A 15110-nucleotide genomic window follows, 5' to 3' on the forward strand; every position below is an offset into this window, starting at 1 on the left:
CCATTTGGTTATCAACTCTCCATCATTTAGCCTTTAGGGGACCACCTGGAACCCCATCAAGGACCACTGTTGGTCCCCGGACCATGGGTTGAAAACCACTGATATGGACCATTTATTTGTTTACAAACATTGAGACTGGACGCACGGGTCACTGTCTCATGTAATCAATTCCCAACAAACAAAAAAAACCTGTGTTGTTTTGGGGAGCGCTGGTTTCACTTCATTCAACCTCCTCTTGTGTGTTGGCTATAGTGAGGCGCACCATAGCGAGACAGACATACTTGTGTATATTATCGCACAGCAGTATTGGGCGCCGAGAACAGCTGATATACAGTACAAGCTCACATCGCGTTGCGGATGCGACCGGTGTGAGCTTAGAGGTCTGCTACTCTTGGCCGTCCTCTGCGCGCACGACACCTTCGCGGGATGGAGCATAAATTTGACATGAGGGGGACGCAGATGCTGGAGCAGTTCTGGTAGCGCTCCCTCCGTTCTCATGACAGCGACGGTAGCTGTGGTTTTGAGGACAACCACTTTGAATTGCTATCACAACAGCACAACAGAAACCAAGGTTTATATATTTCAAGGGCGAGAGATCAAAATACAAAATCATAAGCGTTCTTCCTCCACACTGGGAGAAAAACAACATTCTGAAAATCCGACGGTTTTTACATGTGAATGCAGTCACCACTTTTCCATTTGCATCTTACAGTGCCGTGAGTTTTGATCGTAAAATGGGCTTCACTGATGGAGTAGCTAACCTTTGAAGAATCACCCTGTCGTTAACGTAGCTCCATTTCGCGATCGTCCACTATAAATTGCGCGTTAGTTTCTCAAAAAATGGGGGAATGTTCCAATCCCACCATCCAAAACAAGGAAGAAGAAAAATGCGACCGCCTCGCTGCCATGACTCCTCATAGACAATGCATTGATCCTCGATTACCCAGAAGCCCAGCGTCAGTACCCAGCGTCAGTGATTTATTTTTTCCGGTCACGTGATCCAAACGTGTGACGTATCACAGAGTGTCTGAGGAAAACCACATATGTCTTAAAGATTATCAAAAATGGCAAATAAACCATATAAAACAAAAGTCGGGTTTAGCGTGTTTAGCAGGGACAGAGGCCTTTATCAATTAGGTCAAAATGAGCGATGGGGTTGATGTGCTGTTGGCCTGCGCGCACATACTGTGCTTCCAGTGTGACGTCGTTTGTTAGGGCGTCTATGTGTTTCTGATTCAAACCTGCTTCCAAGCCGATCAAACAAAGCCAGAGGGAAAGCAGGAACCGGAAACAGTAAACAGGTACACCAGCTGTTGACACACAGAGCATATACTGTACTGTCCATAATAAAATTGAAAACATGAATTGGAGGAGGGCAGATAATTTTAGTAATGCAGTCGACTACTGTAGACCAAGAGAGCAAGCCAGAGGCGTACCTCCACCCACGATAGAATTACTTCACGTCGAGGACCTCTTTTCTACTTGGATACAGGGAGCTGTATTGCAATTATTCTACAGGAGATAGTGTTCATTATTCTGGATCCACTTCCTTGTGGCGAAAAGTCATTGTGAATTTCCCTCATACTGTGCTTCTGCAAGCCGAATATAATCTACTTGGGATAGAGTACCGTTGAGAGAGACGACATTTATTCATAATAACCCCCCACCCCCGCAAAACACACAACACACACACACACAACACACACACGTGCGTGCACGGCTGCACGCACACACACACACACACGCTCACACACTAAATTCTCATGGAGATGTTTTCAGGTAGTGTAGCCGGTCTGTCATAATGCATCATTTTCTGTTTATTACAAACAGGATGCGGTATCGTATTGCTCTGTTTAATTCTCATCTTTGTGAAAGCTTCTGAGCGAGCAGTGCTTCATCACACATGCAGCTACAATCTGCCTTGGGAATGTTAATAGGTGCACGGCCCTGCCTGCAGTGTTGAATTTGACAGCAACTTTGTTTTTTTGTTTTAGTCATTTGAATAACGTTTTTGTCATATTTTAGTCATCTGAAAAGTTTTAGTCTAGTTTTAGTCAACTAAATCTACAGTATATTTGTCGACAAAAAATATATATTTTGAGTCCTTGATGGCATCGTAATGACTGATTTTACACTTGGTTGCATGCTGAGAATTGCAGATCTACAAGCTCACCCGAGCACAACCAAACATAAAATGTCGTCTTTTAGTTCTACTGGATCTCCGCTCCACTAGTTCCTGCCTAACATTTTAGTCTAGTTTTTATCCGTTGACAAAATTGTCGATACATTTAGTCTTAGTTTTAGTCATCATAGCTTAATTTCAACACTAGGAAATCAACACTGCGGTGGAAGGAAATATACGTACGTACGTAGATATATGTTTTTCCTTATACATCAACCAGACATAAAACCGGCTGTTACCATAGGTTTGATGTCTGCCTGCTATACTAGTTAGTTAATTTTGATACAGTACTTGTTTTTAATTGTCTCTCTGATTGCTCAGCCACTTACTCTGTCGGTTGGCTAGGACTCCTGGCGTGTACCCTGACCTTGCACTTTGTAATGCTGTGTTTATGCCAAGTGCAAACTGGGAAGTTTCCCAGGGGTTGCAAGACATCAGGTTTTATGGGGGGGGGGGGGTTGCAGAGGGAAATTTACAGTATGCTTTTGATATGGTTTAGAACTGCCAGTGCCTAGTCAAATGTGTCTACTACCCTTGTAGAATGTATAAGCTCACCACCTCGTGACAGTAGGGCAAACAAGGGCTGTCACGATTACAACATTTAAGTTGAGGATTAATTGTCATACAAATAATTCAGATTGAATTGTGTTTGACATTGGAAGTGGAACATATGAATAGAAATTGCATTTATTTTTGGCTTCGCAAACAAAAGTTGCAAAGGCAGATATGTCAAATATCATCATACATAATTGTATTACTTTTATAGTTCAAAACAATACATATAGTGGAATAGTGGAATTAACTGAGTGGAAATAGCCGATCTACAAGCATCAGTTTTCAATGTTCCTGTATTACTATTAGTACACAAAGTTGCATTTGTTGTGCAGATGGAGATACTGTACATCAAAACAATAATTAAACAATAAACAATATTTACAGAATTTAAATTCTCACTTTGATTTACATACACGCAAAATGGTAAATGGTGCATTTATATAGCGCCTTTATCCAAGGCACTTTACATAGATTGTACATTACATTCACCCATACACATTCATACACCGAAGGTGCATGAATGCAAGGCACCAACCAGCACATCAGGAGCAATTAGGGGTTCAGTGTCTTGCTCAAAGGTATCATATGGCCACGGTTCTGTGGTTCCAGTTTGTATTTTAAGATCCACTCAGTCATTCCACCTTGTCACGCAAGTGTGTATATAAAGTATGTGTATATAAGTGTACTGTATATCTCCTACTTGAGTCAAGTGGGCTTGGTGTACCTACAGTACGTAGTATGAAACTATACTACTGAGCAAAGCAAATAAACCCAGTGCGTGGTCTACAATGGTAAACAATGATGTATTATTACCTTTGGATTTAATGGCCTTCTACTGTGGATAATGAAAAATCTCTGGAAAATAACAAGCAACCATTTCCATTTCACTCATGCTCATAAGTTTGTGAACTGGAATAAGCTTCTTTCACCCCATTCTCCTACTTTGTATGTGAATTGTGAACCCAGCACTGCCTTTTTTATTTACTGACAATGTCTTCAAACAATAGGCAAGAGAAAGGCATTTCTAATATTTGCTAGCCTGTATGAAAATAGAGCACTGCTCTCATTTAAATAGATTCAGGGAAAATATGATGTACCTAGCTCACAGGTGTTGCAGATTTTTGCAATTAATAAGTTTTGTTCGGTTGACACAGCAAACACTGGAGGAACGTCTTGTAATAAAGGGGACAAAATCCAGACAATCAGAAAGCAACCAAATGACTGTCTGAACTTTATCAAGGTCTGATGGAGGCTTTTCTTTTTCTACCGAGGGAAAATAGGACCTTGAGGAAAACATTGGAGTAGTGCTTACAGATTTGTTCAAATTGGACACATACTGACTCCTATATGAGAAGCCCAGTTCTCCATTCAAACACGTAAATAAAGTAGACATTTTTGACCACAGGAACGTGTGCATAATGCATGTTATGTTCTTGATATAAGTTATATATTGGCATGTGTTGTATCGTATGCCAACGCGATGTCGACGCCAGCGTCCTCACTTCCCACATTCACACACCAATGGTGGCAAGCTCACACCGACCTACTCATTGGAGGCAATAGAGATGCTTTGGTGGTCTTCACAGAGTAAAGATAAGTACTGTAATTTTAGCCTAACCCTTCAAAGGATGAGGGGGAATTGCCTCAGTACAAGCGGACCGTTTTGTGACAGTACAATTCCACCTCCTCTTTTGTCCTGACCAACTGATGGAAGGAAGCTGTCATTTGGAGGGCACGTCTTAGTTCAACACCATTGCCAAGCCTGGTTTCACTTCAAAAACAAAAAATGCAGCTTTTTCCCACCAGATATAAAATCATTCATGAAAAATAAACAAAGCATGTGAGTGATAACACGTCTCTAATAGTGACAACATGATTGTTGCTACTTGACTACAGAAGTCCTTTATTTTCTTCTTTGAAGAAATGCTCTAATCATACTCTAATCATGCATGGTTTGGAAGATAACGTCATTATGACAGCCACGTCTATGGGATGTTTAATGATTGTTTAGAGCACTTATGACGTAAATCGTTTGCCAGCCAAGTGTATGGAGCCTGAGGCTGACTCTAAAAACGTCTTCTTAATCCTGACCTGAGTTTCCTGAAAAACTTCAAATATTTATTCAAAAAAGACGTTGCTTTATACTGTAGATAGCAACAACAACCCCGTTCTGAATGGGTTCATGTTTGTTTAGGGCACTAAATGAAACGTACGACGCCATGTAGCCAATAAACATCTTGTAACAAATTTTGTTTCATACAAGAAACCAAGTCAGTGTGGATAAAAGAACGAAACAATACAACTGTAACCAATGTGGAAAAAACGTCAGAAGAAACAGTTAATTGATGTATAATGTAATAGCAAAAAAGAAACCCCTCACTTCACATGAGTGTGATTTCTTCTTTTTTACATACCCACTGTACTTTTCTAAGGAAAATGTGATGAGTGAACACCATGCATTTCTGTGTTGGAGGTACAAGAGGCATGCAGGAAGGGTATATTGTTTATTACATATTGCGGCTACGGTCATGTAAACACGACACACTCCCTTTGGGACTGAAATATGTATAATTTCATCAAGCATAGTCTGATACAGAGTCCTTTAAGGTAGCTGGTGATTGTTAAAATGTCTGTCAACTACATTCTAGCCCGTAGAAAACCCCCTCCCTCCCCAACAAGCTCTCAGTGTAAAAGGCAGAGCTTTCCAGCTAGGCTATATATCACACTTGATCACAGGTATTACCCAATTAAAGGAAACCTTATGTGACCTTTATCAATAACCTTTAATTAACTGCTTACACTTCGAGGGAGATCTATACCTGGCCCCTTCTTTTCCCCCTCCACACCGCATCTCTTCGGCAAAAATAGATGAACTACAGGCTCACAACGTGAGCTTGTAGATCGGCTGTTTTCATGGAAATTTTGCCTATTGAGACATGACCAGTATTATAGCCGGGACACTACGGTTTGTGTGGTTAATTATCTTTGAGGTTATCTGCTAATGCTGCGGAGCTGTATACAGGGAATTGTTATGTTGTTATTATGTTTGGGCATAGACTCGGGCGGCATGTGGCTCAGGGGTATAGAGTAGCCTCGGAAACGGACGTTTTTATTTCCAGGAAGAAAAAAAAGTCTGGGCCCGAGTCCACTTCAATTTGGCATACAGTAGCACAAACGTTGGTCTCTCTCTGCTGATTTCTGATCTTCTGCACCATTGTTAAATTGACGCAGACACGCACACACGTACACACACTCCTCTCTCTCTAATTAATTAGTCTCATGTTCTGCAGCTGTGTCTAGTTTCTCCCGGCGGATCCTGCCGATAGCTTCCTATGCCATAGAAAGCATATAGGTGAGTTCCAGTCTAGCGGTAGAGTGTAGAGTTCGGCTGGATGGGAACTGTGGGCTTCCCAGTTCGATCCCGGGCTCCCCCAGAGTTAGTGTTGAAGTGTCCTTGAGCAAGACTCTGAACCCCTAATTGCTCTCGATGTGCAGGTTGGTGGCTTGCATGGTTTTCTCCGCCAGGCATTGGTATGTGAATGTGTGCGTGTATGGGTGAATGTAAAGCACAATCTATATGTAAAGCGCTTTGGATAAAAGCGCTACAGTATATTAACCATTTACCATTCAGACTTGCTTGTGGAGTGGGATGGGATGGTTCTGGGCCCTATCAGTAGCATCCAGTTGGAATGGGTATAGGGGTACTAGGGGTACTATGGATTGTTGTTGGGTGTTAAGGATCACCCTAGATATTTGGAAGGAATATGATCTGTCTATCTTTTGTACTCATTTACATTGATTTCTTTTTTTGCTGTAGCTGGTGTTTTTGTGTTGTAGTTGCTATTTTGTCCTGCTCGTCTTGCCTTGCATGTCCAAGGGCAACCAATATACATGTAAATAGCATTCACGTCGTGCTCACAGCATCCCATCTCTTCCAGAGGAGGGAGCTAATAATGCTTGTAATGTGTTGCAGCGTCCCAAACATAGGGTCCTGACCCGTTTTTAAAGGTTGTGAGTTAATGTCCCATTATTATTATTATTATTCATAAGGAATTCTGAGATTTTGCAGAAATGTACAAAAAGTGAAAATAGCTGATCAAAATAATCATGGTCATCACACTCTATAGTAGGGGAGGATTATCACAACAAAACAAAATAAAGTGATATTTGAATTAAGTGAAATCACTGAATATACCTTTAAATGCAAATAGCAGATGTGAAGTGAAAAGACAGCCGAGAAGTGGAGACATTTTATTTGGCTATTACATTAATGTCGCTGGCCTATTTACCGTGTTGTGGTGTGTCCTCCTGTCAACAGAGTTCCCACAGAGAGAGCTACTGCTCGTTAGAGTTGCCCACTCGCGTGACAGGTGGAATGACTAGACTCGTACAAAGAAAACGGAAGCACAGAGCCGTGGCCGTGATAACTTTCACAGCATATAGTGGTCATTACTCATTAGGGTGCTTCTTCTGAGCAGACTGGACTAGAGACGCCCGTTGGCGTATACTGCCTGCCACCGTCTTCGGCCCACTGCCCACTGTTTGTATACTCTGTGACCTTATAGCACAAGGTGCAGGCGCAGGCCTGCAGAGAAGAGGAAATCAATCACAAAGGAAAACAGAGCACTTCAGTCTCTCCAGCGGTGTGCTCAGGACAGCTCACCTGCTGTTGTTTCTTTCCCGCCACATTCGACACCACAGAGTCTATCCTGGTGTTTCACAATGTGTAATCTCTCAGGACATTAATTATCCTTATGCTCGGGTGGAATGGTTCAAGGGGGTGTGTCGGATTATTGGGATGGCGGATGTTAATCTGACATCCCAATAATCCGACAACCATAAATCCGACTACCCAATATTCCGACAATAGAGTCCCATACGAACCCTATCCCCAAAACCTTATCCTAACCGCACGCAGAAGCCACATGTGAGTCTTAACCGGCCACGTAGTCGGACTAACAGCATGCTGGACTAACCCGTGACACCCGGTTCAAGGTACAGGAGAGTACAGCAACTTGCAATGGGTTCTGGTCTTCAAGATACTCAACAGTACAGGGACACCTGTGTACCTGTCAAACCACTTCAATAATGTACAAGACAATCACAAAATATTAGCATCATTAAAATGTGTCGCCAGTTTGTGCCGCAAGGAAAGGTACGAAAAATAATAATAATCTAACTACCTATTTAACTATAAAATGTGACAGGAGTCTGCCAGGAGTCATCCGCAGGTCGGGGATAGAGTAAAGTAAAAAGCTACTTTTTTTTAGTCCTGCAGGGGTCCATGGAACCAGCTGTGAAAATGTGCAAGTTGATTGGCCCAGTTCTCCTGCATCCTCTGGGTCTCTTGGCTACCCTCCTCCTCCTCCTCCTCCTCCTCCTCCTCCTCCTCCTCCTCCTCCTCCTCCTCCGTATACACTGAAACTTCTACCTCCAGGTTCGGTAGGAGCCATGTGGGAACAGGAAGCCCCCCTTTACTCTTACTTTGATAAAAAAACATCCCTCTTCTCCCTCTACTTCCTCCCCATGCAGTCCCAGATCTCCTCTAGCAGATGTGAGCCTGGGTGAACATGTACATCATGGCCATACGTTTTGTCGAGGCAATACTGTAGTTTCCTTCTTCTAAATAGACTTAGCTGTGTCTCTCTCGTCTCTCCCGTCTCCACCAGCCGGGCTGAATGCCTCGATGCACACCCCTTAACGCCTAATGTTCGCACAACATCCACTTTTCATTCCTTAGGGTAGAAGTGACTCGTGGTCTTTTAAGCGTACACGAGGCAGTCGAGGCAGAAGTACTCCTGCAAATTTGCGTGTGTGCGTGTGTGTGTGTGTGTGTGTGTGAGGGTGTGTGTGTGTGTATGCGTGCATTAACACTTTTTTTGCCGGGGAATTCTTCAAAATAAAGAGTGCCAACAGATATGGCAGATTTTACTCTGAGAAGCTCCTCCCTTCAGTTCCCCCCCCAAAACCCGGGAGGCATAATCTTCCATTCTTACCTCACGCTGGTCACGCTAAAGTCGTTCTAGAAGTGTTAATATTCCAAACGAGAGGCATGCTGAGGTCAGAAATGAAGACAGAACATTAATTGTCCTTTTGGTCAAAACCATGGAGAGTTCCCTAGATTAGGAGTTACGAGCCATTCTTTTGGAGCCGTAAACAAGGAAGTGAACGGCAGTGTGCATGTGCGAAACAGCAAGGATAGTACACTTCATTATCAAGGGCCTAATATCGACGGATATCATATCGTGAGGACGGTACCCATATCGTTCCACCCCTAACATGCGTGCGTGCATGCATGTGTGTGCATGTGTGAGTGAGCGTCTGAGCGAGCCTGTCGGTGTATGCGTCCTCGCGTTTGCACGTGTGCTCTTTGAATTGCACTATGGCAGGTGCAAGCCACTGAAAATAACTGGCGCTGCAGGATATATACTGGCGGTGTTGTTTGAGGTTAGGCCAATTCAAGCTGCTTTGGCTGATGCAAATCAACAGGGTTGTGAGCAGAGCTGCTATTCGTTCCTCCATCGGCACGACTAAGACAAACACAGCTCTGCTGCATTTTGTACTAAGACACGGGGGTCCCTTTTTATCTGAACACACACACACACACACACACACACACACACACACACACACACACACACACAACTGAGAAAAGGGTACAGAGCTGGATGGAGCAACACAAGATGTGAGCCCAAAACAAGCTCTCTGCTGGATAGACCGAACCATCTGCCCAGTGCACATTCATGATCAGTCCTGATTATTTCCTCATTGAACTGCCTGACAACAACAAGGGCTCCCTCTCTCATGTCCTTTGTTATTCTTATCCCCCCCCCTTTGATTACGATGACAATGGCGTGTCCCGGCATAATGAGAAACGGTCATTATTGTGTATAGTATCTAATAGAGCTGTTCAGAATAATGTCATCCCTAAACGCCGCCGCGCAGCTGCCGCCGATGCCCCGGTGTTGTCTTATCTCGATACACGTTGATATTAATAAGATACACCTGCTCTCTCTGTCTCTCTGTCCCAGGTCTGTTCCACAGAGCCATCATCCAGAGTGGCTCAGCGCTGTCCAGCTGGGCCGTCAACTACCAGCCCGTCAAGTACACGCGCCTGCTGGCCGAGAAGGTGGGCTGCAACGTGCTGGACACGATGGACATGGTGGACTGCCTGCGCAAGAAGAGCTCCCGCGAGCTGGTGGAGCAGGTATAGAATGACCTATCTTGAGCCTATCTTGTGAGCTGCTATTTTCACTACTTTTCTTCTAATGTATTTCTTAGATTTTCCTTTCATTTCATGAAGATACTGGAAAAAGTTTTTGTTTAATTCATGAAAGGTTTAGCGTTTTTGTGTGTGGGGGGGGGGGTGTTGTTTTTTGAAAATGTTTTGAAATAATAAACCACATTTCCCACCACGACCCAGCTGTGTGAGGAACCGCAGTGTAAATCTAACACGTTCCGCCGCCAGGACATCCAGCCGGCCCGCTACCACGTGGCGTTCGGGCCCGTGATCGACGGCGACGTCATCCCCGACGACCCCGAGATCCTGATGGAGCAGGGCGAGTTCCTCAACTATGACATCATGCTTGGCGTCAACCAGGGCGAGGGCCTGCGCTTCGTGGAGAACGTGGTGGACTCCGAGGTCTGAAAACCCTCTTCAGACATCTTAGCCCGTAGCACTTGCCCTAGCCTTGGCGACCGTACAACCGTTTGCAAAGGCTCAACTTTATGTGACTTAGATAGCATTTTATGTATAGACATACTGTAGCACTCTATAGTCAGGGTATACGCATAGTTTCATTATATAGATTTTCCACTGTTAGGTTCTTAGCTTACGTATGATTCTTTCTTGATGACTATTTTCATGTATTTGACGCATTAGCAATTTACCATGTTCTGTTCTTGATTACTGTATTTGGCTCTGGATTAAGAGCGTCTGCCAAATGCCTGAATTGTACATTTTTAAATTGTAGGACGGCGTCTCGGGCAACGACTTCGACTTCTCCGTGTCCGACTTCGTGGACAGCCTGTACGGCTACCCGGAGGGCAAGGACACGCTGCGCGAGACCATCAAGTTCATGTACACGGACTGGGCCGACCGCGACAACCCGGAGACGCGGCGCAAGACCCTGGTGGCGCTGTTCACCGACCACCAGTGGGTGGAGCCCTCCGTGGTGACGGCCGACCTGCACGCGCGATACGGCTCGCCCACGTACTTCTACGCCTTCTACCACCACTGCCAGAGCCTGATGAAGCCCGCCTGGTCCGACGCGGCGCACGGCGACGAGGTCCCGTACGTGTTCGGCATCCCCATGATCGGCCCCACCGACCTGTTCCCCTGCAACTTCTCCAAGAACGACGTCATGCTCAGCGCCGTCGTCATGACCTACTGGACCAACTTCGCCAAGACCGGGTGAGTGGCATGAATGTTTTGGACCGGTGCCTAACCGAGAAAATGAGTGGCCGCGTGTGTCTCTATGTCTCCATGTGTCCATGTCTCCATGTCTGTCTGTCTGTCTGTGTGTCTCTATGTCTCCATGTGTCCATGTCTCCATGTCTGTCTGTCTGTCTGTGTGTCTCTATGTCTCCATGTGTCTATGTCTCCATGTCTGTCTGTCTGTCTGTGTGTCTCTATGTCTCCATGTGTCCATGTCTCAATGTCGGTCTGTCTGCAATACCACTGGGTGACCTAAAGTGACTTGAGAAGCCTAAAAGGGCCATTCACACTGAGCACTATAACTATAACAATACAAGTATAACTATTAACTAACAATAAAACGGTACAGTACAGTACAGTACAGTACAGTACAGTACAGTACAGTACAGTACAGTACAGTACAGTACAGTACAGTACAGTACAGTACAGTACAGTACACCAATCACACGGGTCACAGGTGTGAGTTTTATATCCAATGGAAATGAAGTACTAGGAATATCGTTGAGGCGCTGATCATAGAGTAAAAGCTTTAAGAATAGGGGAAAGAATGTGTCCAGGTGTAGCCGGTGTAGTGAGTTCCTGCCCACCACTGCGTAGTAGTAGACTAGGGATTTGAATCTTCGGCGGTGCCTCTGGCTTGGCCCGGGAGCTCCAAAGGACATCAAATTTATGGCCATTTACTGTAGGAAGCTGGCAGGGAGGTTTCTGTCACTGCACTAGCCACTGAAATAGGTTCGTGTTCCTCTGCATGCATGCGTCACGTCCTCCGGGAGAAACTCAATAAAACTCAAGGAGACACGACGTGCAGAGAGAAAGTATCTGCAAAGGCACAAGGTCATGCAGCACACTCCAGATCTTAACATTTATTTATGGTTATTTATCTCTCACGGACAAGCAATGGGCAATTGCTTGTCCGTGCAATGGACCCTCCCCAGCATTGAGAGAATAATAAAATAAAACGTGTTTGAAAAGGATGCATGTATTGTGTGCTGGTTATTTCAGAAATCCAACAACTAATGGATCCTTTGTCCGGCATCAAAGATCAGATGGAATTATTTGACGCACATCAAGAGGGTTTGCGAGTAGAGCTTCAAGTGCACTCGAAACACAGCACTGCAGAAACGACGGTGGTTGCTTTTTATCTAGGGGATGATGGCAGGGCTTTCTTTCTTCGTTCGAGCAATTCATGTGCCTTTGCTACAAGGCCTGTAGAACTACTCTACAGCATCGGCTCCTGGCACACATGTAAACACACACACACACACACACACACACACACACACACACGCACACGCACATTGAACACACGGTTCATTACTGCGAGAGCATATACTGTAGAGCTGGTTGGAGCAACACAAGATGGAAGCACTAAATGTGAGAGTCCCTCTTCTGTCTGACAGGCTGAACCATCATCTGCACATTCATTATCACAGTCATCATGATTTCATCATCGTACTGCATGGCAACAAGGGCTCTCTCTCTCTATCCTTCGCTATGCGCGTTCCAGTTCCATATATGTGTTTTTCAGATTGAAATTCTCTGATCTCGAGTCGAATTAAGGCCAGGCAGATGGCCAAAATGTTATCGAATAAAGAAGAATGCATAAAGACCTGGAGTCAAAGACACAGTATTTTCTCTGTTTATGAATGTTTATCAAGTCAATAATCACAATGTTTCCATCAGGCAAGTCTTTGTATTATGGGCATAATAGCTGCAACACCATCACGCTTCAACAGCCACTGTTAATCGACAAATAAGAGTAAAATAAATATTATCTTGGCTCTACTGAGAGAACTCCTGTGCTCTGTGCAAATACTGGAGGGAAAAAAAGAGCTCCCACAGTGAATTGTTCAGCACACATTTCTTTCCAGCTGTGTTTTTACGCCTATAGCCTTCCTGGGACTCAGCCTGAAAACCTGAGACCTATCGAATCGGAGGAAAATTAAATGTTCCCCTATGCAACGTGCACACGGCCGGCACCGTGCACTCGGCCGACTGTTTAGGGCCGGGTACGTGTGTGACCGCCTGTGACATGTCGACTTGTGTATGTGTATGTGCACATGCACTTGTGTATGTGCACATGCACTTGTGTATGTGCACATGCACTTGTGTGTGTGTGACTGCACGTGTTTGGCTGGAAACACCTTCTACGCTCCATTATACCGAAGCCCAAAAGACACAGGGGCTTATCAGCGAGGCATATCACACTCCTGCACACGGCCGCATCCATCTCCCTCTGCCCTGGCCGAGTCGATCACTTCTGCCCCCGGTGACTTCCGCTATGCCCGCACCGTTCAATTCCCACCCCCACCTCGCACAATGCAGCTCCATTTGTATGAGGACTACTAGTAATCACTGCTAACAGCTGAAATTTTATGTGACAATCCCCGTTACCAGAGACATATTGATCACGCAGTTATCTTACATCTCTGTTTCCTATCCGTCTCTATATCATTTGCTGTCCGATCAGCTATATAGTTTACATTCAGTTGTCTGGCCGCTATTGGCTGACCTCCGGGGCCACAGGGTCTTCAGGGGTCTTGAACCGCTAATGTGGTTTGTCTATGTTTTGTAATAATAAGCAAAATCTACAAAGTAACTAGTAACCAAAGGTTTCACATAAATGTAGTGGAGTAAAAGTACAATATCGTGATCTGAGATGTAGTAGAAGTAAAAAATATTGGAAATTTAATTAAATGTAATCCCACCACCACTGCCGATCAGCTATCGTTTACATTCAGCTGTCTGGCCGCTAGGCTGACCTCCGAGGCTACAGGGTCTTCAGGGGTCTTGAACCGCTTAATGTCAGACGAGAACAGATAGACTGATATATCCGCTCCTCCAGGACAGTGCAGGCGCCACCTCTGTGACCCTGCGCTCTAAATAGCTGTCCCTCCCGCCCACCTGGCTATGCTGTCTTATATGCAGAACTCCATCGAGTTTCTTTTTAGAAATGCTACGCTAGAGGTTTTCCACATACAAAAAAAAAAGCAGAGAAATGCGGTGTGATTTTGAGGTGCCCGGCGGAGGTAATGACGCAGCGCGCTAATGCGACGAATCCCCCCGTAACCTTGGACGTCACATTTGTCAGTGCGTTTCATTCTGATGGATTGTGACAGCCTGCCCACATTTTACCCATAACCGCACCGCTCGGATTCCCTGCAGTGCTGCGGACAGCTACTGGGCTATCTGTTCCTCTGAACTAACCTGGCTTTCACCCCAGCCTGGCAGGACAATTCATGACAAAAAAACTGCAGTTTTTTTTGGGGGGGGGGTGGGAAGCTGGGATATCCACCCCAGCTGATTGCAATTAGAATCTGTGGGATGGTAAACTGGTCCTAGATGTCCGCCCTGCGGCGTGTTGCCTTGGCGTCTCTCCAAACGGCAGGATTAGGCTCAGGCCAGAAGCATGAGCCACTGAGCTGCTAAAGAGCCTGGGATTTAGATGCCAGGATAATAGAAAACCCAGAGTGGTGCTCAGAGGGTCGTTTTGTTCAGGCCCAAGTAAAGGTTTCTAGCACCAAGCCCACAGGGGCAAGGACACCAAGCCCACAGGGGCAAGTAAAGGTTTCTAGCACCAAGCCCACAGGGGCAAGTAAAGGTTTCTAGCACCAAGCCCACAGGGGCAAGTAAAGGTTTCTAGCACCAAGCCCACAGGGGCAAGGAAGTGGGTACAATTCAAACCCTAAAAAGGTAGGCTACTGTATACATCCCTTCCAAATAACCCCGGTGGCTATAATTTTCAATTTCTTCAGCCCAATTGGAATTGCAAAATAATGGCCCGGTGCAGGCCAGTGCAAAAATAAATAAAAGCCCTACTGCAAATAGCCCCCTGGTTCCACCTGGTTCCTTTTAAACACCCCGAGCCCAAGCCGGTTTTGCATATTAAACACCCGGGCTATACTATTTGGAAATATGCAGGTATCTCTCCTCATA

At 45.1% G+C, this 15110-nt stretch overlaps 1 protein-coding gene across 1 annotated transcript in view; it reads left to right on the forward strand.

The window, feature by feature from the left end:
* Nucleotides 1-15110, forward strand: part of nlgn3a (neuroligin 3a) — a 191413-nt gene that overhangs the window by 159438 nt on the left and 16865 nt on the right. The window contains exons 4-6 of the mRNA XM_083785889.1: nt 9769-9944; nt 10206-10379; nt 10711-11150. Coding sequence (XP_083642015.1) covers nt 9769-9944; nt 10206-10379; nt 10711-11150 — 790 coding nt within the window. The remainder of the gene's footprint in view (nt 1-9768; nt 9945-10205; nt 10380-10710; nt 11151-15110) is intronic.

The sequence above is a fragment of the Protomyctophum parallelum genome (genome assembly GCF_964188405.1).
Source record: "Protomyctophum parallelum genome assembly, chromosome: 16".
In the NCBI taxonomy this organism is placed as follows: domain Eukaryota; kingdom Metazoa; phylum Chordata; class Actinopteri; order Myctophiformes; family Myctophidae; genus Protomyctophum; species Protomyctophum parallelum.